This window comes from Rhinopithecus roxellana, chromosome 3 (genome assembly GCF_007565055.1).
Source record: "Rhinopithecus roxellana isolate Shanxi Qingling chromosome 3, ASM756505v1, whole genome shotgun sequence".
Taxonomy (NCBI): domain Eukaryota; kingdom Metazoa; phylum Chordata; class Mammalia; order Primates; family Cercopithecidae; genus Rhinopithecus; species Rhinopithecus roxellana.
This window is the reverse complement of record NC_044551.1, coordinates 151,106,160-151,130,852: the sequence shown is the minus strand read 5'-3', so window position 1 is coordinate 151,130,852 and position 24,693 is coordinate 151,106,160. Positions and strand designations below refer to the sequence as shown.

The window sequence follows — 24,693 nt, the reverse complement described above, 5'->3', positions numbered from 1 at the left end:
TTGATCTTAGCCGGGAGCTTCTCTCTACCCCAGTGCCCACCACCAGCAGGATCAGGATGGCAGGAAGACTCACTGAGGCGGCTGCTTGCCACCCAGCTTCAAAGGTGCCGGTAAAGTGCCCTCCAGAGGCTGAGGTTCCAAGGGTCACTGGTGGTACAAGCAGCACAAAGGCAGGAGCAAGGATGGCTAAGACTGCTAAGCACTCATGGTAGCAGGAGGGGGTCCACAGGGACCTCAATGAGTCCTTAGAGCAGCCCTTTGTTACACGCATATACCATGGCTGCTTCCCTTTCGCAGAGGAGGAAACTGAAGCTCAGAGGTTAAGTGACCTGCGCAAGATGTCAGTGACTGTATTTGATTCAGGAGATCATGCTCTTGACCTTCTGACTTCTCTGCCTCTGCGCAGTAGAGCACAGACAGCCCAGCAACCCATAGCTGCCACCCTCACTGCCTTCCAGTGTCTGCGTGTCAAGGGCATGATACCTGTAATCCCAGCACTTTGGGAGGCCAGGGCTGGAGGATCTCTTGAGCCTAGGAGATCGAGACCAGCCTGGGCAACATAGTGGGACCCATCTCTACAAAAAATTTAAATATTAGCCAGTTGTGGTGGCACATGCCTAAGGTTCTAGCTATGCAGGAGGCTGAGTTGAGAGGATAGCTTGAGGCAAGGAGGTCAAGGCTGAGGTGAGCCATGATCGTGCCACTGCACTCCAGCCTTGGCGACAGAGTGAGACCCTATCTCAAAAAAAAAAAAAAAAGGCCGGGCGCGGTGGCTCAAGCCTGTAATCCCAGCACTTTGGGAGGCCGAGACGGGCGGATCACGAGGTCAGGAGATAGAGACCATCCTGGCTAACAAGGTGAAACCCCGTCTCTACTAAAACAATACAAAAAACTAGCTGGGCGAGGTGGCGGGCGCCTGTAGTCCCAGCTACTCGGGAGACTGAGGCAGGAGAATGGCGTAAACCCGGGAGGCGGAGCTTGCAGTGAGCCGAGATCCCGCCACTGCACTCCAGCCTGGGCGGCAGAGCGAGACTCCGTCTCAAAAAAAAAAAGAGAGTGTGACAAAAGCTGACTGACAGAATTCTGACTCCTAATACTAGCCTACATCTTCCTCAGCTCAGCCCAGCCCAGCTCAGGGCAACCCAGCTTTGTCCTGACATTGGTGGGTGGAGTGGGGGGGAGGTGCTAAAAGTGCACCCACCCATTTTCTCTTGTAATCCTGTATGCGAATTCCATTTCTCTTCATTTCCTGCAAAGAAGGCACTTCCGAGCCAGCATCTCCCACAGCATTAAAAGCAGGAGTTGTGGATTCAGGGGTGATGGGTTCAAATCCTAGCTCCTCTCCTCACAGACCAGGGACCTTGGGAAAGACTTACCTCCCAGAGGACATAAACTGGAACTGGCTTTTTACACAAATGTCCTGAATTTAAAATGTTGGCAACTGAGTCAGAATTTTTACAACACTTTGAAAGGGCCAAACTAAACACATCTGTGGGCCAGAATTAGCTGGTGGGAATAAATAAGAACAGCATAAAGCCCTCAGCACAGTGGCTAGTTATCCATATGGGTGCCAGTTAGTAACACCATGGCAGCCTTGGACCAGGTCGGAGAGTCCTGGAGGAAGGGCTCCTAAAAAAGAGGCAGGGACCTTACACAGTAAGGAAGGACTCCTTGATTGCCCAGGGACCAACAGCTGAATGTCAGCATGCGGACCTACACCCTGCACCAAGCCAATTCCCCATCCAACCCTGTCCTCCACGGAACACCCCAGAGTGCCTAGGGATTATTCTGGGTCAGGGTTGTCCCATGGGAGGCTATTATTAAGGGAGCAAATTCTGTGGTGGCTTAATTGTTATAATAATTAGGCTTGAGAGGGAAGCCACTGTTTTGTGAGTGCAGCTTCTTTCCTTTAAACCAAGTCTTCCGAAGGCCTCCTTGCTCCAGCGAGCTCCCACTGTCACAGTGGCTAATGAGGCCTGGGACTGCACTGTGTCAGTTTTTTGCCCCGTGGATCACCCTCCTTGCAAACTCAGCAAGAGGGACAGGGAGGACTCCTCTCCCAAAGCTGAAATCCAGGACTGCAAACACACGTGGGGGTGGAAGTGCTTAGATGTGATCTTGGCCTCTGGTTTTTCCTCTCCACTGGCTTCCCCCATCTCCCCCAAAGCAAGGTCTGCTGTGGGAGATTTCAGTGTCACAAGGCACTTGCTTTCGAGAACAGAAAGTGCTCCTGAAATCCTACCTATAAAGGAGACTCTAGGAAAGAAAGGATCTCCTTTTCCTGCCATTTGCACTAGTCTATTGGCACCTCTCATGCAACCCCCAGCATGGAGACACATGTAGGAAGCTCCCCTTCAAAGTGTGGGTGTCGGCCGGGCGCGGTGGCTCAAGCCTGTAATCCCAGCACTTTGGGAGGCCGAGACGGGCGGATCACGAGGTCAGGAGATCGAGCCCATCCTGGCGAACACGGTGAAACCCCGTCTCTACTAAAAAAATACAAAAACTAGCCGGGCGAGGTGGCGGACGCCTGTAGTCCCAGCTACTCAGGAGGCTGAGGCAGGAGAATGGTGTAAACCCAGGAGGCGGAGCTTGCAGTGAGCTGAGATCCGGCCACTGCACTCCAGCCTGGGTGACAGAGCAAGACTCCGTCTCAAAAAAAAAAACACAAAAAAACAAAAAAACAAAAAAAAACCAAAGTGTGGGTGTTGTAGAGTCCCCTCAATGAAGCAGAAGCCCACAGCCTCTCTGTGCATCCTCAGCCCCACCAAGTCCACTAGGCTCTGCCTCCAGAACACACCCACTTTCTTCCTACTGTCACCACACTGGTCCAAACCAATCTCATCTCTTGCCTGAACCACTTGTTCATCTCCCAGCTTCCACTATCAATTCACCCATGTCCAGGCTCCACACAGCTGCCAGAGTGATGTCTAAAAAGCGTAAATCAGTCCGGGTGTGGTGACTCACACCTGTAATCCCAGCACTTAGGGAGGCCAAAGCAGGCGGATCACTTGAGCCTAGGAGTTCAAGATCAGTCTGTGCAATATTGCAAATCCCCGACTCCACAAAAAATACAAAAGTTAGCTGGGCATGGTGGCGTGTGCCTGTGGTCCCAGCTACTGAAGGGGCTGAAGTGGAAGCCAGGAGGTTGAGGTTGCAGTGAGCTGTGATTACGCTACTGCACTCCAGCCTGGGTGACAGAGTGACACCCTGTCTCAAAAAAAAAAAAAAAAAAAAAAAAAAAAAAACAGAAAAAAAAAAGCCGGGCGCAGTGGCTCATCCTTGTATTCCCAGCACTTTGGGAGACCGAAGCGGGCGGATCACTTGAGAGGTCAGGAGTTCAAGACCAGCCTGGCCAATGTGATGAAACCCCGTCTCTACTAAAAATACAAAAATTAACCAGGCGTAGTGGCGGAAGCCTGTAATCTCAGCTACTGTGGAGGCTGAGGCAAGAGAATTGCTTGAACCTGGGAGACCGAGGCTGCAATGAGCTGAGATTATGCCATTGCCCTCCAGCCTGGACAACAAGAGTGGGACTCTGTCTCAAAAAAAAGGTATAAATCAGAAGCTGGGCATGGTGATATGCGCCTATAATTCCAGCTACTTGGGAGGTGGAGGCAGGAGGATAACTTGGGTCCAGGAGTTCAAGGCAAGCCCGGGCAACACAGCAAGACCCCATCTCTAAAAAAAATTAGAACAAAATAAAAATTTTAAAAGGCATAAATCAGATCATATCATGCCCCCACTGAAAATCTTTCAACGGCTTCATAGGTCAAAGGACAAATCCTAAGCTCCTGACCACAAGACCCTACACAGTCTGGCCCCCGCCACCTGGACAAGTTCATATTCACCACCGTCCCCTTCCTCACCACCTTCTAGCCATGCTGGGCTCCTTTCATTCCCTTGAACAAGCCAAAGATCCCATACTTCGAGACCTGTGCACATGCTGTACTCCACTCTGCCTGGAATATTCTTCTATGTGGTCTATGCATGTCTGATTTTTCAACCTTCAGGTTTAAGCTTCAGTGTGGCCCATGTCAGTCTATGCTCATCAGAGTATCTGAAGAAATTCACCACCCAGTTTCCATGGAACACCCATCCCAGCTGTGCTTGTTGAGCTACTTGTTGCATGTCATTCTCCTTGGGAATGTATATTCCATGAAGAGTAAGCATTCCATCTAGACCCCGGCCAGGACCCCAGAGACATACTAGGGAGTGCTGAGTGTGCTCTCGCTCCCTCCCCCAAGAAGTGTTGGGACCACACAGTCCAGCTGGCCTGCCTGTGGCTTGCAGGAACAAACACCCTAGCCCAAGATTTTGCCCTTGTTTTCACAGCCTGCCTTCCCCGTCTTAACCTCACACATTTTCCAGGAGGCTTTATTTGGTTGGGCTCCTGGCTAATGATCAATGTCAACTCAGTAATAGGGCAGCAATTTGGTGGCAGATGTTTTCTTGGCAGCACTAGTGATTGGTCTTAGTGGGGGCCTCAGGTCTGGACTTAAAACACCAATGCCCAATGCCAGCCCCCTTTAAAGACCTCTCTGCAAATAAACTCAAATAAACACCCTGGGCCTCCATTAACGCCCTTCCAGCTGACCCTGGGAACAGTGGGCCTTTCAGGCCTGCCACTACAGCCACTCCCTGGGCAGTTAAAACACCCCAACCTGGCCTCCAGCCTCTCCTCTCCAGGGGCCACCAGGCCTGGCCTGCCCACCACCACACAGCAGGATTTCGTCCTCCTCCTTAAAAAAGGGGGAAAAAAGGGCTTTCAAGCAGGCAATTTACCATTCCAGACACAATCTTTCAAAGAGAAACAAAAACTCTCCCTGTCTGAGGCAGACCACTAAGGCGTATGTGTAATAAGATGCTAATACAATTTAATGATATTTCGGCTGGAAAACCTGTCCTCAGAGCCTCCTTGTGTTGCGAAGTCCAGACATTCAGAAAACAAGAGCTGCACACTCTTAAACTGCTTTAAACAGGGGTCACAGCCCCACTCTTTCGTATCTCTCATTAACTTTAATGCCTTCTCAGGGACAGTAATTGCAGTTACAAAAATGATTTTGTACACAGAGTAGAGGGCTGCTGCCTGGGATCCTCCAGTCAGCTTCCTGGACCTGCTTCTCCAACTCTAGAGGAGCCTGAACCCTCTTCCAACATCCGCCACTGCCTGTCTGCAACTTCAAGTGTCCCAGAGGGGACCCAGCTCGCCTTGAAGATGCTGCCCACACCCACCCTCCAGACCAGTTCTGGGGACGTACCGAGGGGATGAGATGGTGGGAGAATGAAAAGACTCTGTCTACTTTGTTCTTCAGAACCTTCTCACCCTACTCTTTGCCCCAGAGAGGGCAGAGCTCTGTCCACTCGCTCCCATATCGGCTGCGCATTGGCACCTGCAGGATCCTTCTGATCCCTTCTGCAGAGAAGGGAGCTGGTTCTCTGGCCTAGCCTAAAGGTGAGAGATCAAAGGTCAAAGCCGCATCGGGCACCTGTAGTCCCAGCTACCCGAGAGGCTGAGGCAGGAGAATGGCGTGAACCCGGGAGACGGAGCTTGCAGTGAGCCAGGATCCGGCCACTGCACTCCAGCCCGGGCGACAGAGCGGAGACTCCGTCTCAAAAAAAAAAAAAAAAAAAAAAAAAGCTGCATCGGGGCCCTCCCCAGGTATAATAAGGATGACTAATACTAATGACGTGCTTATCGCATGCCTGCTTTGGGCTTAGTCTTTTTTAGGTAATCACTTATTCTATACATCCACCATAAGATAGGTACTGTTATTAATCCCATTTGCAGAAAGTGCTCCTTGTAACAGAAAGAACTGAGGTATAGAGCCATTATGACAGTTGGTAACTGCACAGCCAGGATTCAAACCTAGGCTGTCTGGCTCCAGAATGTGTACCCCATCCCCAGTGGGTGAAAGTGCACAGGCCTACAAGTTCCAGGGTGTGGGTATTCCAGATTCCTATGTGCTGTCTGAAAGGAGCTTTGAGCGGACCTATAACTGTAAGCTTTTGAGCCACATGGTAAGGGTACTATCTGGAGGACAGGGCAAGCCAAGGGTATCCCGCTCCCCAACTCTGACCTGGCCTCCCCATCAGAGAACCTAAAGGGAGAACTGTGAGGTCCCAAAGAGCCTGCTGCATGTGCTATGAAGAATTTGGACTAGAAGCCTCTTACCTGTATCGTGAGCATAAGACAACTGCCTTCCTGTTAAGAGGAACACTAGGTTAGAGCCAGAATATGCTGCCTCCCACCCTCAAGGATGTGGGGGTCAGCGTCCAAGGCCTAACTTCAATACTCTGTGGTGCATCTAGGGCCTGGGGACTGACAGTCCCACCTCACCAGTCAATGAAAGCTAAGTGGAGATTTCTGACAACCTCTTGGACCACTGATACTGGCTCTTTAGCCAGGCAATTTAGGGAAAGGAAAAGCATTTTGGACGGGAAAACATTCTGGAAACATTTGCTGCATCCTGAGCCCAAACAACTCTATCCTTAAACACTTCACCTCCAAAAGAGCTGGGGGGACCCTTGGCCAAACAGTTTCAAAACCAACATTCACTGCAAGTCCTGCTGCCTGGGGCGAGGACTTCCCTCTGTGAGGCATTTGCTGCAGAACCAAATGCTTTTCCACTCAAAACAACAGCCAACAGCACTTGGGACAACCTAGTGGGCTCCAGATCAAACAAACATCCCTTTTTTCCCCTACCATGCAAACTTGCTCAATAAATTATTCGCCCACTTCGGATCAAAGCCTGTTTTTGCAGCCTGTGACCCAAAAAGCAAATAGCATCTCTTAAACATGAAAGCCCTCCTCCCTGCCTGGGCCAACTTTAGTACTCATTCCTTCCCCTTACAGTTATTCTGTTGTTATTTTCCTCCTCTGCTTGTTAGATGGCTCTGCGAGTCCCAACCCGTCTAAGGAAGATGGGACAAGACGGATGGTGCGTTCATCTGGGGCCCTAAGGTGAGAAAGAAAGTCAGAGTAGGGGAGAAGCCTGGGAACCCAGGAAACAAAGCCAGGCCCGGTTGGCAGCTCCATGCTCAGTCCTTTTGCCAAATGTCCTACTGGGAATTTTACCAGTGAAGGGAGGGAGTTAATGCCACTCCGAGAGGAGGGGCCAGGCGACTCTACCACCTCCCAAACCCAGGACTCAGTTTGCAGACATAAATGTTCACCGGACAGCCTGTCTGGGATCAGAGCTCAAGGGCCAGGTCCCACTCAGCCCCTTCCTAGCCGCTTTGGAACTGCTCTGAATGGAAACATGACACCTCTCGATGACCCCCTACAAACTCTGACCAGGGATAAAACTTTGTGCCTCAGGATCCTGCAGAAGATGAGCCAGGGGTGCTAGACGCAGTGGCGAGGTTTGGAAATCTGCAGACCAAAATCGCCGGCCGCAGTGTGCCTTCGGTATAGGGCAAAGACACCCAGTGACTCTTCACCTCCCCCAGCCTCCAGCAAGAGGCCAGCAGCCAAGCTGGTAAAGAAGTGCCCAGGCCAGCGGCAGCGGCTGAGGGGATTGGAAGGAGAGTTGCGCGCGCCTCCAGCCCGCCCCTGGAGGCAGTCCGCGGGACCGCAGGCTGGAGGCGCGCCGGCGTGATTCCGACCGCGGGAGCCGGGAGGAGGAGCCGGAGGAGGCTGCGGGGGGCTCCGGCCCAGGCGAAGGAAGGGCAAGAGGCTGTTCGGACCGGGGGCGGCGCCGGGAGGTGGGTGGGCTTGACACCCAGGTCGGGGGAGGGGTTTAAGAGACGCCGGGAAGGGCAGCCGAGCCCTGGGGCGGGTGGGGTGGGTAGCTGTGTGTAGTAGGGGACAGGGCTGGGCCTCTGGAAGCTACAGTGAAGCCTTCCTGGCTGTCTCGCAGGCATCCCCATCCTCCGGCAGAACAGCTGCGAATCGCCAAGTTGACCCCTCATCCCTTCGCCGAGAGGAGAGGGTGTCTCAGGACCCAGGGATGGGCGGGAAGAAACCATGGGGAGCCACAAGTCTGCACCCAGGCGGGGAAGAGGCGGGCGGGCGCCGCTCCGCAGGCGCAGGCGAGTGGGTGGGAAGAAGGGAGGGAGAGGGAGGAAGGAGGTGAGGCCGGGAAGATGCCACTGCCGGGGGCGGGGCGGGGCCGGGGATCCGGCACAGGGACTGCAGCAGCGCTTGGTGGGGGCGGGGGCTGCAATGTCACTCATTTGAGAGTCAGGTGTGTGCGTCCCAAACGGGGTCCGCCACGAACCGGCATCTTCCTGGTACCACCCAGGGTGCAGGGCCCGAGGCAGGGGGCAGGGGACTGCGGATCCGTCCCTGAAGCGGGACGCGAACCGGCAGAGTTGGGAGAAGGTAAACAAGGGCCACGCCCCCTGCCGTCGCCCCGCGGGCGCGCACCCGCCGCCCCGGCCGCCGCCGGTACATTTCCACTCTCCCAGCGCCTCTCCCCAGCTGGACTCCCGCGCGGCCCCGGAGGTGGAGGCTGCCCCCGACCCCAGTCCTTACCCCTGGCGCCGAGGCTCCGCACCCTCCACACTCACCTGTAAAGGGTGTCCCCCGCCCCTCCAAAAAACTGTCTAATTTGTGCAGAGCCTCCAACCCCAGGAGCCGAGCATGCTGCCCCCGCGTGCAGCGCCCGCGTGCACCGGGCCGGGAGAGGGGGCGACAGGGCGGAGGCGGTGGCCCCCGGAAGGTGTCTGGGACCGGACCGGCTGCACGTGAGCCCAGCGCGAGGTCATGTGCACCGGCTCAGCCCGGTTCGGCGCCCGGACGTGCTGCGTATCAACAAAATGAAACTCGGGGAGACAGGAGGGCAGATAGCTCCAGGTTCTCAGAGCCCCCGCCCCGGCCGCTCGACCTCCCCACCGTATCCATCTCCCGCCGCAGCCCCTACGCCCGACCGGAGCCCGCGGGGCAAGTTGCAGCCCTGACGCGCCCCTGCCCGCCCGCGCCCCCTCGCCGGCCCGGGGGCGCTTTGCCGCAGTCATTAATAAAGAAGGTCGCCAAGCTCACCCTTCCAAAAGTTGTTGTTGCATGCGCCCCTCTCAGCCTCCCCGCACTGTACTCTTTAAAACACGACTGACCAACATGCGCAATCTCTCTCCCCTGTGCTGTGCATCTCCCCCCCCCCGCTCCGCGCTGGCTTCCTAGAACAGGCAGCCAGCAGGAGAGAGAGGGAGCGAGCGAGCAAGAGAGAGCGAGGGAGCGAAGAGCGCTGGCAGATCTGTTGCAAAAACACCAAATAACGTCGTGGAGATGCGCAGGGCCCATCCGCCGGGGGCTGGATCTTACCTTGCTTCGCGGTGCCCCCCTGACTGGCGCTGCCCTCGGCTACGCGCCGCTGCAGGGACCGGCGCGGGAAGGATGCTCCCGAAGCCGGGAGCTCCTGGGGCCGGCGCGGGAGGGCGGGGGGCGCGCATCCATCCGGGGTCGCGGCGAGGGAGGCGGCCGGGCCCGCGGCGTCCCCGGCCCCACGCCCCCCGCCGGGGATTGTCCGCCCGCCGGACCTGAGCCGGTGCCGCTAGGAGTGGGCGCAAAGTAACTCCATGGACGTTACTCACCCCCCCAAAAAATAGCCTCCAACTGCGATGGCCGCGGTCGGCACCATTCACCAACCCCCTGTGTATGTTTCTGTTTCTTTTTAAACCAAGACTTCCTTGTGATCTCTTTAGAAAAAAAAAAAAATGTGTTGGGGTGGGGGTGGGGTGGGGGCGGGCAGGAGGAGCGAGGGAGGGGGAGTAGCCACTTTTTTCTTATTCACTCAGATCTCCGTTCCCGACACCCCCGTCGCCGCCCCCCCAACCCCCCGCCCAGTTGTTTGGCTCCGGCGGGGAGTCCAGGTAGCGTTGCGGGCCCCGTGGGGGGAGGGTGACCTGCCTCACCGCCCCCACCACCACGCCAGCCGGCACCCTGGGCCCGGACTCCCTATGGACTCTGGGGCGCCCCCAGCCCGCCCTGTCCCCAGGGCCGGGCCCGAGCGGCGGCTGCGCCCGTGCAAGTCCCATCAGGTCTGCTCACACTTCACACACTCACACACATACCCCGCCCCTCCACTCTTTCACTCACACTTTCTGCTCACACCCCGCCCCCTACGCGCCCCAGACCCGGGCGGCGCCCCCCGCAACCTTAAAAAAAAAAAAAAAAAAGCAAGCTTATACTTAAAAAAATCTTTTGGCGCCATATTAATGACGTACTTAAAATTTGCCATTTCTCCCTGCGTCAAAAAGACGTTTCTTTGCAAATAACAGCCTGGAGGCGACACTCGCGGAGGGAACGAGGTTTGCACTGAGCACCCCGCCCCCCGGGGCCCTCCAGCGCTGGAAGACCCTCGCCCTAGGCCCTGCTTCTGAATCGCTGGTTTTAAAATGCGAATCGAATGAATCGCGTGGCGTTTTGCAGCGCCAGAAGTGAGCAGAAAGTGCTGGCAGGAGGGGAGTGGAGGGGCGCACGCGAGTCTTGGGGAGGGGGCGCGGCCCTCCTCCCCGCACCCACTCCAGATGGAAAACTAACATTCCGGGCGGGGGAACTTGAAATTGTAGGCGACCTCAAGAAAAGAGGGGCGGTCCGTAGAGAGGGTCCCCATTGGGCTCGTCGCCCCCTCCCCCCTCCCGAGTGCCTCCTGGCGCCTAGCGCTGCCCCGCATTTCCGGGGGGTGGAGAAGGCAGTGATGGGTGGGTGGGTGACTGGTTGCACATCCTGGCCCCAGTAGGATTTTGCCCCAGGGCGACCCCTTCCTCCTTGCTCTTCCTTCCCATTACCCCGAAAGGGTTAAAAACCGAGGGGTAACTTCCAAAGGCTGGCACATGGCGAGGAAGCGGGGCGCCCCTCTCCCCACCCTTCGTCTCCTCGCCCCTCCTCCTCCGGCTCCACTTCCCGACTTGACCTTGTGGTGCACAAACAGTGCGCTCGGATCCTCGCAGTTTCTGGAAGAAGAGCCTGCGCTCGCCAGGCGGGCGGGCTCTCGGGCTGCTAGCCGGCGGTGGCAGGGCCTTGGGTCTGTTCCCGGAGCCGCGGGCCACACCCACCCAACCCGCTGCGCCCGCCGAGCTCACCTTCTCTCGAGGAAGGAGAAGGACTGGCCTCCTGGTCGGGGAGGAATCGGGGGTCAGGCTTCAACCTCCTCGGAATGCCTCTGACTGGGGAGGGGGTGGTCTGGCCTCCGGAGGCGGTTGTGGGGAGCCTGGCCCAACATCCCCAAAGCATCGTGGCCAACTTTTTCTTCCCCCTCATGCTCGGCTGCCCCTCAAAGATTATCCAGTAATTTTTCAGCTCACCTTTGGCTTTGAAGGCATGTGGGTGAGTTGTGAATGGACACCAGAATCGCCTTCCCTCTCCAAGACTGAAGATTGTTTATTCTTCCTTACCCCTCCACCCCCTTCCATGGGAAGATAAATATTCAATTTACATAAGATGACATTTATGTGACAATTAAGAAGATTCCCCGATGGAATGTTGTGAACACATTTGCTTATAGGAGAAATAAATCTAATAATAAACAAACTCATAATAACAGCACAAATCCTCTGACAGGGCGGATTGTCTACCCAACAAAGAGGGAGATGATGGATGCTGAAATAAGCAGTTTTTGCAACAAGAAAGAAATATGAGCTCAGAGTCACTGCAACATTTCTTCCTTGGCCTTCATTCACAAAGTCTGAGGATAATTGTCTGGCAAGAGGATGGTCTGGGTATTACTTCCCAGTTAGACCTGGCTGTGGCTCTCAGCGGTCAATTGGTGGGATTTTTCCCTACCCAAGTTCAGAGTCTGGAAACAGGTGTTGCAGACTTGGAGTGTGTAACAAAATGGTTAAATACTTAGGTTCTAATCCTGGCTTTGCATTTTGGAAGTTGTGTGATGTGGGCAAGTGAATTCATCTCCCTAGATCTCTTTTTCCTTTTGGGTAGAATGGGATGGTTGGAGGGTTGCTGAGGCCATGTGTGCACATATACATATATGTATGTATGTACATATACATGTGGTATGTGTAAAGTAGCAACTGGCACAGGGTGCATAGTGCTCATTAGCACTTTGCCTGGTACCTAAGTGGGGTTTTTCTTGGAAGGGTGAAATTGTTCTCTGAAGCTTGATGGTCAAAGTCCAGATGTCCATTCTGGGGTGGGAGTGAGGGTACCAGTTTATAGTGGCGCAGTCTAAAGAGATGACCTCCAGAGATGGATGAGGGAGGGGTGACCATTTAAAGTGCACCTGCCATGTACTGGTGATTTTGTAAGCTATTCCGTCTCATCCTCCCCCAAACCCCTTCTTACCTGTTCAGAAAGGTTTAGTAACTTACCGCAGCCATACGGCTAGTAAGTGCTGACAGAATTGGCTCCTAGGTCTAGCTGAGCTTGAGACCTACGTGGTTTCTATTTTACCATACTGCCAGAAAGAAAAAGTATTACTATTACTGGTTTGATTGGGGATGGGGGGATCTGACTGCTGTCTTGGCAAGAATTTTATGAGCAGCACTTTACTTCTGAAGTGGTTCCCTGACTTGGGGTGAGACCCAGGCCTTCTAATGAGCCCTTGAAAATACCTCTTGCTTAGGACTGGAAGCCCTATCAAAACCCTTGGATTCCCACAGCTCTTTGCTGCTGTTTAAGGTTAACCTTGGAAGCTTTAACAGAATGAAAACGATAAAGCTAATTGTAACTCCTTAATCTTTATTAAAAGTCTCACAAATCATTCATTAACTTTTTTTTTTCCCTTTTTCCACAATCTCTACTTTGGATGTAATCATTCATTAACTTTTTACAGGAAAGAAATGAGAAGAAACAGAGTTCTTGAGAGGTAATCCTTCATTTTTCTCAACAAGCCTCCCGTATGCCAGGCACCATTCTTGGTGTTGGGGACACAGCACACGCGCACACACACAAATAAGTAAATAAATAAACAAATGAGGGGTGGGGCAGGGAGAGCATCAGGAAAAATAGCTAATGCGTGCTGGGCTTAATACCTAGGTGATGGGATGATCTGTGCAGCAAAACCACCACAGCACATGCTTACCTATGTAACAAACCTGCACATCCTGCACATGTATCCCAGAACTTAAAAAAAAAAAAAAAGGTAAAAATGTTAGCTGCTAGAGTGAGCAGGTTATTAAAATTGGGCATGATTTTATTCTAAACTCCAAAATATAAAAATAACTATATATTATGTTTGAAAGTGATTAAGTGCTGTGGAGAAACTCTTAAGTAGGAAAGGGTGATACACAATGTGGGAATGCAATTTGAAATAAAATAGTCAGGGAAGTTCTCACCGAGAAGACAGTCTTTGAGAAAAGGAGGTAAAGAAGTGAACTGTATGTGGGAGTATGTGTGCATGTACATGGGGGAAGAGAAGTCAGGAGACCACAGACTCCTCTCCATGGGTCTGTGGATAGAATTCAGAGAATCCTTGACCTTAGATGAGAAAAAAATTACAACTTTATTTTCACTAATTAAAATGTAGCATGTTCTTCAATTATGAATACAGATAACAAGTCAGTGATATTAGCAACACCTGTGACATTATTGCTGGTAGAAATCACAGATATTTTCATATCACTAGAATTGTTGCAAATATCTTAGAATATTACACTTCACGAGTAATTTATTGAAAAAAATATCATTTTACTCATCACTACTCCAAAATCATGGTGCTAGCTCTTGTAATTTAATGAATTAATAGAGAAGCACATATATATGTTTAAATATTTTGAGAGTTGTATTTCAATACAATTGGTTTTCTTTATAATTTGTGGAACTTATTTTATGGATTTAAAGATACTCTACTCGGAAGGAGTCCACAGGTGTCACAGACTGCCAAAATAGTCCATGGCACATGCACAAAAAAGGTTAAGAACCAAGGTCTCTAGAGACCAGCAAGTGCAGTGCCTCCGAGGCAGGAATGTGCTTAATATGTAAATGAAAGAGATTATATAGGGCCTTGTAGGTCATTGTTAGGAATTTGGCTTTTGCTGGAGTGATAAGGAGAGTTTTGAGCAGAACACTGACGTGATCTGACCCTGGGTTTAACAGGTCTCTTGGCTGTTACATGGAGAACAGATTAAAGAGGCAAAGCTGAAGCAGGAAGGCCAATTAGGAGACCACGTGAATAAACCAGGTGAGAGATGATTGGACCAGAGCGGTAGCAATCGAAGTGGTGGAAAGCGGTCATTTATGTTTTGAAGGTGGCTCTGACAGAATTTGCTGATGGCGTGAGAGAAAAAGAAAGAAACCAAGGACAGTGATAAGTGTTTTACCTTGAACCAATGGAAAGATGGAGTTGTCATTAACTGAGATGGAGGAAACTGGAAGGAGTAGGTTTTAGGGGATTAGGAGCTCAGTGTTGGACATATGAAGCTGAGATGCCTATTGGACATTCAAGTGCAGCCATTGACAGGCAGCTAGACATGAAGCCTCAGCTCAGGGGCGAGGTCTGGGCTGAAGATGTCATTTGAGAGTGGTCAGTGAGCATATGGATGGTATTTAAATTTGAGATCATCAACTAAGTGAACAGAGAAAGAGAAGGGGCTCGAGGATGGTGCCCTTCAGCACTGCAGGGTGAAGAGGTCTGGAAGATGAAGAGGAATCAGCAAAAGTGTTGTTAATGTTGTTTAAAAAAAAAAAAAAGCATTCAAAGAGGTAGGAGGAATATCCTGGAAGCCAAAGGAAGTGAGAGAGAGTTTCAGGAGGGAAGAAAGCCTTATGTCCAAAGCTGTGGAGGGGTCAGACAAACTGGAGGCTGAGAATTGATCATTGGATTCATCAACATGGAGGTTACTGGTGTCCTTGACAAGAGCCATGTCAATGGAGTAATGCTAGCAAAAGCTTGATTGAAATAGTTCAAGATAGAGAGGGAAGATTTCTAGTTGTCACAACTTGTTCTCAGATGCTAGCTGAAAATGAGATGTCCTCTGTATATGTTTATCTGTGAATGTGTATAGAGATGAATAACTATGTATCTGTAGAAATTTAATTCAAACAGCTTTTGTTGAGGATCTTCTATGTACTAGGCATGGTAATGGATGCTACAAATACTGAGAGAAATAAAACACATTAATTGCCTTCCAGGGGTCACAGTCTAGCAAACTTTGTTGGCACACGAAATACACACAAATCAATATACATGACTAAATACACATAGTCACTCTAGACATCAGTTTTTCTTGTGTAATAGACAATATGATTAAAACTATGGATTCCGGAGTCAGGCAATCCTTTCTTTGAGTCCTGCCTCCACCATTCTCCAGCTCTGTTACTTTGCGCAAGTCAATCAACTTCTCTGTGCCTCTGTCTCCTCCTCTGTAAACTAGGGATGCAATGAACTTTAGTGTGGATGGGGTGGATGGGAAGCATGTTAAAAATGCAGATTTTTTTTTTTTTTTTTTTTGAGACAGTTTCTTGCTCTGTCGCCCAGGCTGGAACGCAGTGGCACGATCTGGGCTCACTGCAACCTCCGCCTTCCAGGTTCAAACGATTCTCCTGCCTCAGCCTCCCAAGTAGCTGGTATTACAGGCACACATCACCGTGCCCAGCTAATTTTTATATTTTTAGTAGAGACAGGGTTTCTCCATGTTGGCCAGGCTAGTCTCAAACTCCCGACCTCAGGTGGTCCACCCGCCTTGGCCTCCCAAAGTGCTGGGATTACAGGCGTGAGCCACTGTGCCTGGCCCCAGCCTTTTTTTTTTGAGATGGAGTCTCACTCTGTTGCCCATGCTGGAGTTCAGTGGCACCATCTCGGCTCACTGCAACTTCTGCCTCCGGGACTCAAGTGATTCTGCTGCCTCAGCCTCCTAAGTAGCTGGGATTATAGGCGCCACCACCATACCCAAGTGCTTTTTGTATTTTTAGTAGAGATGGGGTTTCACCATGTTGGCCAGACTGGTCTCAAACTCCTAACCTCAAATTATCTGCCCGCCTTGGCCTCCCAAAGTGCTGAGATTACAGGCGTGAGCCACCATGCCTGGCCAAAAATTGCAGATATCTGAGCCTTATCCCCAAAGGTTCTCAGTAGGCAGATCTGGGGCAGCACCTGCAACTTCTTTTTCCAATTAAAAAAAAAGATCTGCAGCTTTTTATTTTTTTGAGATTACAGGAGCCTGCCACAATGCCTGGCAAATTTTTTAGTAGAGATGGGTTTTCACCATGTTGGCCAGGCTGGTCTTGAACTCCTGACCTCAGGTGATCCACCCACCTTGGCCTCCCAAAGTGCTGGGATTACAGGCATGAGCCACTGCACCCAGCCAACACCTGCAGCTCTTAACAAGTGATTGGTCATTCATGATGTACGTGGCATTCAACCACACTTTGTGAAACACTTTGTGAAACACTGAGAGCATGTCCACATAGTTCCATGCACTGGCCTGGCACTCAGTCATTGCTCATTAGACAACAGCTATTCTTCCAGGGGTCCTGATTCGGAACAAAAATTCTTTTATTTTAGTTTTGTAGAGACAGGGTCTTGCTATGTTGCCCAGGCTGGTCTTGATCTCTTGGGCTCAAGCAACCCTCCCGCCTTGGCCTGCCAGAATGTTGGAATTACAGGTGTGAATCACTCCACCTGGCTAAAGACACGGTTTCACTCTGTTGCCTAGACTGTAGTGCAGTGGCGCCATCCTGGCTCACTGCAACCTCTGCCTCCTGGGTTCAAGTGATTCCCTTGTCTTAGCCTCCTGACTAGCTGGGATTACAAGTGTGCACCACCACACCCAGCTAATTTTCTTTTTCTTTTTGAGATGGAGCTTCGCCCTTGTTGCCCAGGCTGGAGTGCAATGGCACGATCTTGGCTCACTGCAACCTCCGCCTCCTGGGTTCAACTGATTCTCCTGCCTCAGCCTCCCGAGTAGCTGGGATTACAGGCACCCACCACCATGCCAGGCTAATTTTCTGTATTTTTAGTAGAGACGGGGTTTCACCGTGTTGGCTAGGCTGGTTGTGAATGCCTGACCTCAAGGGATCCACCCGCCTCGGCCTCCCAAATTGCTGGGATTACAGGCATGAGCCACTGTGCCCTGCCTAACTTTTGTATTTTTTTTTAGAGATACGGTTTCACCATGTCGGTCAGGCTGGTCTTGAACTCCTGACCTCTAGTGATCCACGTGCTTTGGTTTCCCAAAGTGCTGGGATTACAGGCGCGTGCCACTGCGCCCAGACTAAAAATCCTTTCAAATAACTTGCAGTATATGTCCAGATGCAGAAGTCCAGCATACCCCAAAAACCCTAAATTGAGAGAATAGTATAAGATTGGTTCAACATTCATTCCCTGAATACTTATTGCTTGCTATGTTCTGACCTGGGTCGGTTCACGCCTCCTTAGGCAACCTGGTGGTCCCCTGCTCCTGGGAGGTCACCATACTGATGCCGAACTTAGTGCGGACACCCAATCCACATAACGAACTACCACACAGAACTCCTGGGCTCAAGCAGTCCTCCCGCCTCAGCCTCCAGAGACTACAGGCACTTGGCACCACACCCGGCACTTACTATATTCAAGGCGGTATTCAAGGGTTGGAAAGAGACAGAAAGTGTCTGACTCAACAGTTTGTCTGAGTCATCAAGGTAGGCAGAAGCCCCAGATGTAGTTAGCCATCTCCCCAGCAGCCCACCTCTGTGCCAGGTGAGAAGTCCTCATTTGGGTTCTAGACCTGTATTCACACACTCACTGCTTAGGGCAATGCTTGTCCAACTACACTATGCACACAAATCACCTGGGATCTTGTTCCGATGCAAATTCTGATTCATTAAATCTGGGAGAGCTAAAAGTCTGCCTTTTTTTAAGTTTATTTTTTTAATTATTTTATTTTATTTCAAGCGATCCTCCTGCCTCAGCCTCCCGAGTAGCTGGGATTACATGCACACGCCGCCATGCCCAGCTAATTTTTTGTATTTGAGTAGAGACGGGGTTTCACTGTGTTGCCCAGGCTGGTCTCGAACTCCTGAGCTCAGGCAATCCACCTGCCTCGGCCTCCCGAAGTGCTAGGATTACAGGCGCAAGCCACTGCACGTGGCCATTTTTTTTTTTTTTTTTTTTTTTTGAGACAGGGTCTCACTCTGCCGCCCAGACTGGAGTGCAATGGTGCAATCACAGCTCACTGCAACCTCGACCCGCCTCCTAGGTGCAAGAGATCCTCATGCCTCAGCCTCCTGAGTAGCTAGGACAGCCGGCATATGCCACCATGCCTGGCTAATTTTTAGAAGTTTTTGTAGAGACAAAGATTTTGCTGTGTTGCCCAGGCTGGTCTTGAACTCCCGGTCTCAAGTGATCCTCCCATTTGGGCCTCTCAAAGTGCTGGGTTTATAGGCATGAACCACTGCACCCAGCCAAGAGTCTGTATTTTTATTATTATTGTTATTATTGTTGTTGTTATTTTTTGAGACTGAGACTCTCTGTCATCCAGGCTGGAGTGCAATGGCATGATCTTGGCTCACTGCAACCTTCACCTCCCAGATTCAAGTGATTCCCCGTCTCAGCCTCCTGAGTAGCTGGGATTACAGGCACCCGACACCAAGCCTGGCTATTTTTTATTTTTATTTTTAGTAGAGACAGGGTTTTGCCATGTTGGCCAGGCTTATCTTGAACTCCTGCCCCCCTTGGACTCCCAAGTGCTGGGATTACAGGCATGAGCCACTGTGCCCTGCCAAGTCTGCATATTTAACAAGCTTCAAGATGATGCCCATGCTGCTGGTCCACAGATCACACTTGAAATAGCACAGGTTTAGAGATTAGAAAAATTGGGTCACAATACCTGCCCTATAACCTTAGGGTTCCTGGAGAATTCCCGGGAATCCTAAAGGGAAAGAATGGAGTGGCAAGACTTGCTAATTGCACAGATCCAAGTAAGGTTTGCTTACACTTCCTTGTGTTTCTTCTGTTTCTGTCATCCCATCTTTACTCTGCCACGTATATCCAGTGGGATGAGGTGGCCTCCTCTAAAGGAGGATGAGCATTCATTCAGTAAATATTTCCTCTGTGCCTACTATGTGCCAAACTCTGTGGAAAACATATTATTTGGCATTCAGGAGAGGACAAAACCAGCAGCTTCTGCCTCCTGGGCTCCAGGAAGAAATTGCAGCTTGGGTTTGGAACAGAGGGAAAATCTACCCAGGTTTGTGTTCATGGCTGAAGACACTGCCCTGGAAAGATTCAGACTTGGCTCTTCCTGGGGTGCACTACAAATGCATGCCTGGGAGAAGCAACCCTCTGGAGCCTTAGCCAGCCAGTTTGGAGACGGTACTGCCCAGTCCCAGGAGATGTCTGGATAATGTGCCAGCCAGGCCACCTGTCCGTCTTAGACTCTCAGATCCAGCCTGGTGGCTACAGATGGCAAAAGGAAATGAAGATCCCTGGGGCCTCCAAACGCTTCCCCGGAAACTGGCAGCAGCCAATAACTCCAGCCAAATCAAGGACCAGCCCAACCAGAGTCAAAGTGTGAGACTCCCCATCCTGAGCTGAGGAGCCTGGGCCAATCCAAGGACCACCAAGAGCGGAAGGTGTTGGCTCTAAGTCAAGTTGAGCAGTATAAGCAAAACCCTTTCTTTCACCTTTCCCAGGGTTTCTGATCAATCAAATCAAATCTCCCCACATCTGATAGTCTTAAAAAGACCCTTTCCTTGTATTTAATGGTTTATTTTTATTATTTATTTATTTATTTTTTAGACACGGGGTCTTACTCTGTTACCTAAGCTGGAATGCAGTGATGTGATCGATCATAGCTCACTGTGGTCTCAAACTCATCTTGGGCTCAAGTGATCCTCCTGCCTCAGCCTTCTGAGTAGCTGGGATGGCAGACATGAGCCACCATGTCCAGCTAATTTTTTATTTTTGATAGAGACGAGGTCTTACTATGTTGTTCAGTCTGGTCTTGACCTCCTGGTCTCAAGTGATACTCCTACCTCAGCTCCCAAAGTGCTGAGATAACAGGTGTGAGCCACCATGTCTGGTCCCATGTATTTTTACTGATTCACAGTCGGCCTGGAGGTAACTTGGCTTCTATTAGAAATAGCATACATTGGGGCAGGGTGTGGTGGCTCATGCCTGTAATTCCAATATGTTAGGAGGCTGAGGCAGACGGATTGCATGAGCCCAGGAATTCGAAGCTGCAGTGAGCTAGAATTGCTCTACTGAACTACAGCTTGGGTGACAGAGCAATACCCTGTCTCTAATAATAATTTTAGAAAGTAGCATACATTTACAAACACACGATCAAGGCTCTATGCTAAGGCAGTGAGTTTCAGATCCAGATCTACCTTCATTGGAGTTAGGCCCATTTAGGAAGACAGGTCCTTAAGCATATGCAGGATGGTCAAGGTACAACAAGCCATCTGAGGACCCTGGAGGTTGAAATGGGCAAGAGAGTTTCTTGAGAAAGGCCTGGAGGTGGACCTGCGTAGTGACGGTGATTCATATGGGATGCAGTTGGGGTTGGGGGAGAAGTGGAGGTGGGAGGATATGGGAGGAGTCAAACATATTCAGATGGATGGTGTCTGCCTGGTTTATAGCATGCAGTGGGGTATGGAGCATGATGCTAACCCCTGAGGGCTCCTTCTGAGGAGGAAACTGCCCTTTGTTCCAGAAACTACATTTGTGAGCTGCTTGAAGTGAAGGTGAGACCCTGCATTTGCCTCACATTGGAAGGAGGAGATGTGAGCATGCAGCTCTAAATCCAGGAACCCTTGCCCGCTGCCCGCTGTGAGACCCTCTGATGTGGGCACAAGGACGGCAGTTTAAGAAGAGCCATTACAGCATTGTTTGTAACAGTGAAAATGTGAAAACAGCCTGAATGTCCATTCACCAAAGGACTAACTAAATAATGCACAGTGCAAATAGAACAAAGCAGCCAGCTGGGCTCACGCCTCTAATCCCAACACTTAGGGCCGAGGTGGATGGATCACCTGCGCCAAGGAGTTTGAGACCAGCCTGGGCAACGTAATGAAACCCTGGCTCTATAAAAATATACAAAAATTAGGCCAGGTGCAGTGGCTCATGCCTGTAATCCCAGCACTTTGGGAGGCCGAGGTGGGCGGATCACCTGAGGTCAGGAGTTAAAGACCAGCCTGACCAACATGGTGAAACTCCATCTCTACTAAAAATACAAAATCAGCCGGGCGTGGTGGCACATGCCTGTAATCCCAGCTACTCGGGAGGCTGAGGAAGGAGCATTGCTTGAACCCGGGAGGCAGAGGTTGCAGTGAGCCAAAATTGCACCATTACACTACAGCCTGGGCAAGAAGAGTGAAACCCTGTCTCAAAAAAAAAAAAAAAAAAAAAAAAAACACACACACTAAGCACGGTGGCTCACATCTGTAATCCCAGCACTTTGGGGGGCTGAGGCGGGTGGATCACAAGGTCAGGAGGTCAAGACCATCCTGGCTAACGCGGTGAAACCCCGTCTCTACTAAAAATACGGAAAAACTAGCTGGGCATGGTGGTGGGCGCCTGTGGTCCCAGCTACTCGGGAGGCTGAGGCAGGAGAATGGCATGAACCCGGGAGGTGGAGCTTGCAGTGAGCCAAGATCGCACCACTGCACTCCAGCCTGGGCAACAGAGCGAGACTCCGTCTCAAAAAAAAAAAAATTATCTGGGCCTGGTGGTGTGCACCTGCAGTCTTAGCTACTTGGGAGGCTGAAGTGGGAGGATTACTTGAGCCGAAGACTGCAGTAAGCTGTGATTGCACCACTACACTCTGGCCTGTGCAATAGAGTGAGACCCTGTCTCAAAAAAAAAAGAAGAAAGAAAAGAAAAAAGAACAAGATAGCCAAAGAAGTGGCATCATGCAGTTTTGTATGCCTGGTATAAAAATAACCTTAAGAAAAGTGTTGGCTGGGTGCGTTGGCTCACATCTGTAATCCCAGCACTTTGGGAGGCCGAGGCAGGCAGATCACGAGGTCAGGAAATCGAGACCATCCTGGCTAACACAGTGAAACCCCGTCTCTACTAAAAATACGAAAAATTAGCTGGGCGTGGTGGTGGGCGCCTGTAGTCCCAGCTACTCGGGAGGCTAAGGCAGGAGAATGGTGTGAACCAGCGAGGCGGAGCTTGCAGTGAGCTGAGATCGGGTCACTGCATTTAAGCCTGGGTGACAGAGCGAGACTCCGTCTCAATAAAAAAAAAAAAAAAGGGAAAAAGAAAAAGAAAGAAAAGTGTTAAGTGACAGACAACTTTCAGGGTAATATGTGCAGTATGATCCCACTCACAGCAAAAAAAAAAAAAAAAAGCAAACAAAACAAAAACAAATCAAAAAAACCCCCATAAAATGAAAGTCTACACTTTTTTTTTTTTTTTTTGAGACGGAGTCTCGCTCTGTCGCCCAAGCTGGAGTGCAGTGGCCGGATCTCAGCTCACTGCAAGCTCCGCCTCCCGGGTTTACGCCATTCTCCTGCCTCAGCCTCCTGAGTAGCTGGGACTACAGGCGCCCGCCACTTCACCCAGCTAGTTTTTTGTATTTTTTTTTAGTAGAGACGGGGTTTCACCGTGTTAGCCAGGATGGTCTCGATCTCCTGACCTCGTGATCCACCCATCTCGGCCTCCCAAAGTGCTGGGATTACAGGCTTGAGCCACCGCGCCCGGCCGAAAGTCTACATTTTTATCTGAACACACACGGAGACACAAACATATGCACTTCTGTAGGGGAAGAAAAGGTCTGGAAATGTATGTACCGAATTCATGACTCTGCTTGTACTGGAGTATGTAGGGAGCAAGACTGGGAGGGGGTGAAGGGCAGGGGCAGGAGCTGTGGAGATAGAGGGGAGGAGTCGACCTTATGGTTATTGGGGGAACCCAAGAAGCCCTCTGCATTTGGGTAGTGCTGGTTCCCCGCAGGTGCTTGGAATCCTCCCAGGGACAGAAACATCATTGGTGTGGGGAGGACACGCTTCTCCTGGCAGGAAGGGGCAAGAAATCTACCCTCTAGGCTAGCCTCAGGGCTGCCCCCTGTGTGGCCCTCTCTGGGCCCCAGGATTAGGATCTCTGTGGGCTGTTGCAGCTGGACCAGTCTCAGGTCCTAAATGCATTCCAGAGCCTTCTCATGGACGTTGGGCTGCAGCAGGTGCTCAGAAAAGCCTCACTAGGACTTTGGTCTGCTGAGACCCAGGTGGGCGGCCTGGGGCTGGAAGCTGTGTGGGAAGAAAGTTTCTGAGTGGCATGGCCTCCAGGAGGTGCTCCCTCCTCCAGCAGGTGGAGTGCCCTTTCTTCCCAACTAATTCAATCTGAGAACACCTGGCCCAGCCTGGCTCCTGAGACAGCAGAGTGGGAACAATTCATTACCTGGTGGATTCTAAACAGTTCAGGAGAACTCACTGAGCTGGGGCTCTGGGCTGGCCTCAAGGGAAGCGGAGACTTCCTGAGGCCAGGGCTTGGGCTCTAGGCCTGCAGGGAAGCTGGTGCAAGCTGTGCTGCAGACACAGTAGCTCTGGGCCAAGCACTGGGCTGGCTTCAGGCTACAGGGATGTGTTACATGAGGTCCCTGCCCTGAGGATACCACAGGATGGGGGAAGGGCAGACACTGGATTCTAACAGGGTCAAGTATGTGAACAGATCAAGGCTCAGAGTGGGGCGAGAAGCAGCAAGGCCAGCTGGCCCTGAGATGCCTCACCCCAGTGAAGGCTTCATTAATGGTGTCCTGGCCTTGATCTGCCTCCCACTGCTGGGAATGTCTCCAGGATACAAAGTGGCTGCCTTGGGAGCCTCCTTCAGGCACTAGTGAGTAAGCTGTTCTTCCCTCAGGGCCTTGGGCACAGTGACTTGTGAGGCTGGGGTGGCCCTGGGTACTGTGATTGCTGGATATTCTAGGACCTGTGGCTCTGGCACACAGTGAGCTGCCTCCAAATATGCTGGATCTCCGTCCCGCTCACCGGGGAGAGACTTGGACATAAATTGGCACTGGATGCCCATGTGAGGGAGATGCTTGGAAACAAAGGAATTCTTGTTGAGTTGATCCCCAGCTAGGCCAGCTCTAGGCAGATTATCTACCTAACGCAGCTCCTCTAAGAGTGCTACAGAAAGAGGAAACATGCATTACCTGGCATCCAGCTTGGGCAGGAGAGGTAGATTCCTAGGTGGGGAAAGGGGACCGTGTTGGGCTATGGGGGCTGCCCTGGAGAACGTCTACCACTCGACATCTAGCTCCCTTGCCTCCCTGATCCTCAACTGCCCTCGGAGTTCAAGGAAAGGCAAGCAGCTCCTAGGTGTCCAGTCCTCTGGCTGGTCAGACTAGGAGGTCACACCTAAGGAGAAGCAGACACCATCTTTGCCCCAGAAGACCTCACAGCCCAGGTGGGGAGGTGAGATTCCTAGGCTGGAAACAAGATGAGGTAGGACATGACTCAGTGCTGAAGTGTTTGCTTTGCCCCTTTGTGTGAGTGAGGGGTGGAGGAAGCCAGGAAGGAGCTGCTAGTGTGGGGGCAGAAGGAAGAGAGAAGGTGCATTTGTGTGTACCCACATGCATGTGTGTGTGTGTGTGTGTGTATGTGTGGTATGTCGTGTGTCTGCATGTGTCACATCTGAGGTCATATCTCCGGATTCCCCCACCTTCTGTGCTATTTGCCCAGACAACCTAAAAATAATTTCCATTTAACTTTAGGATTTGTTATTTGATGCACTAGATGCTTGCCCAGCAGATATACTTTTCCACCCACACTTTATGTAAGATCAACATCAAGTTAAAATGAGTCTACATTATTTATGCACATACAAGGAGGCTAGTAGGCAAAAGGCAGACTACAGCAGCCTGGATTTCACTAGA

The 24,693-nt window shown here is 51.2% G+C and overlaps 2 protein-coding genes across 10 annotated transcripts in view; one reads left to right on the top strand and one right to left on the bottom strand.

Moving 5' to 3' along the window:
* Positions 1-10,979, bottom strand: part of JADE2 (jade family PHD finger 2) — a 58,549-nt gene extending 47,570 nt beyond the window's left edge. For 4 of the 9 annotated variants that reach the window (XM_030926937.1, XM_030926938.1, XM_030926939.1 and 1 more), the window contains exon 1: positions 8,984-9,187. The gene's annotated coding sequence lies outside the window, so the exon portion shown is untranslated. Of the gene's footprint in view, positions 1-5,258; positions 5,400-8,983; positions 9,188-9,262; positions 9,621-10,853 lie in introns of those variants that run through there. The other 5 variants (XM_010359936.2, XM_030926944.1, XM_030926941.1 and 2 more) reach the window with 4 other exon arrangements.
* Positions 1,706-8,982, top strand: LOC115896367 (translation initiation factor IF-2-like). The gene is made up of 8 exons (XM_030926677.1): positions 1,706-1,772; positions 5,133-5,254; positions 5,341-5,431; positions 5,954-6,018; positions 7,319-7,408; positions 7,546-7,704; positions 7,860-8,031; positions 8,561-8,982. Exons 1-8 carry the CDS (start codon positions 1,706-1,708, stop codon positions 8,899-8,901), a joined length of 1,107 nt encoding a protein of 368 aa, XP_030782537.1. The 3' UTR covers positions 8,902-8,982.
* Positions 10,980-24,693: the final 13,714 nt, after the last annotated feature.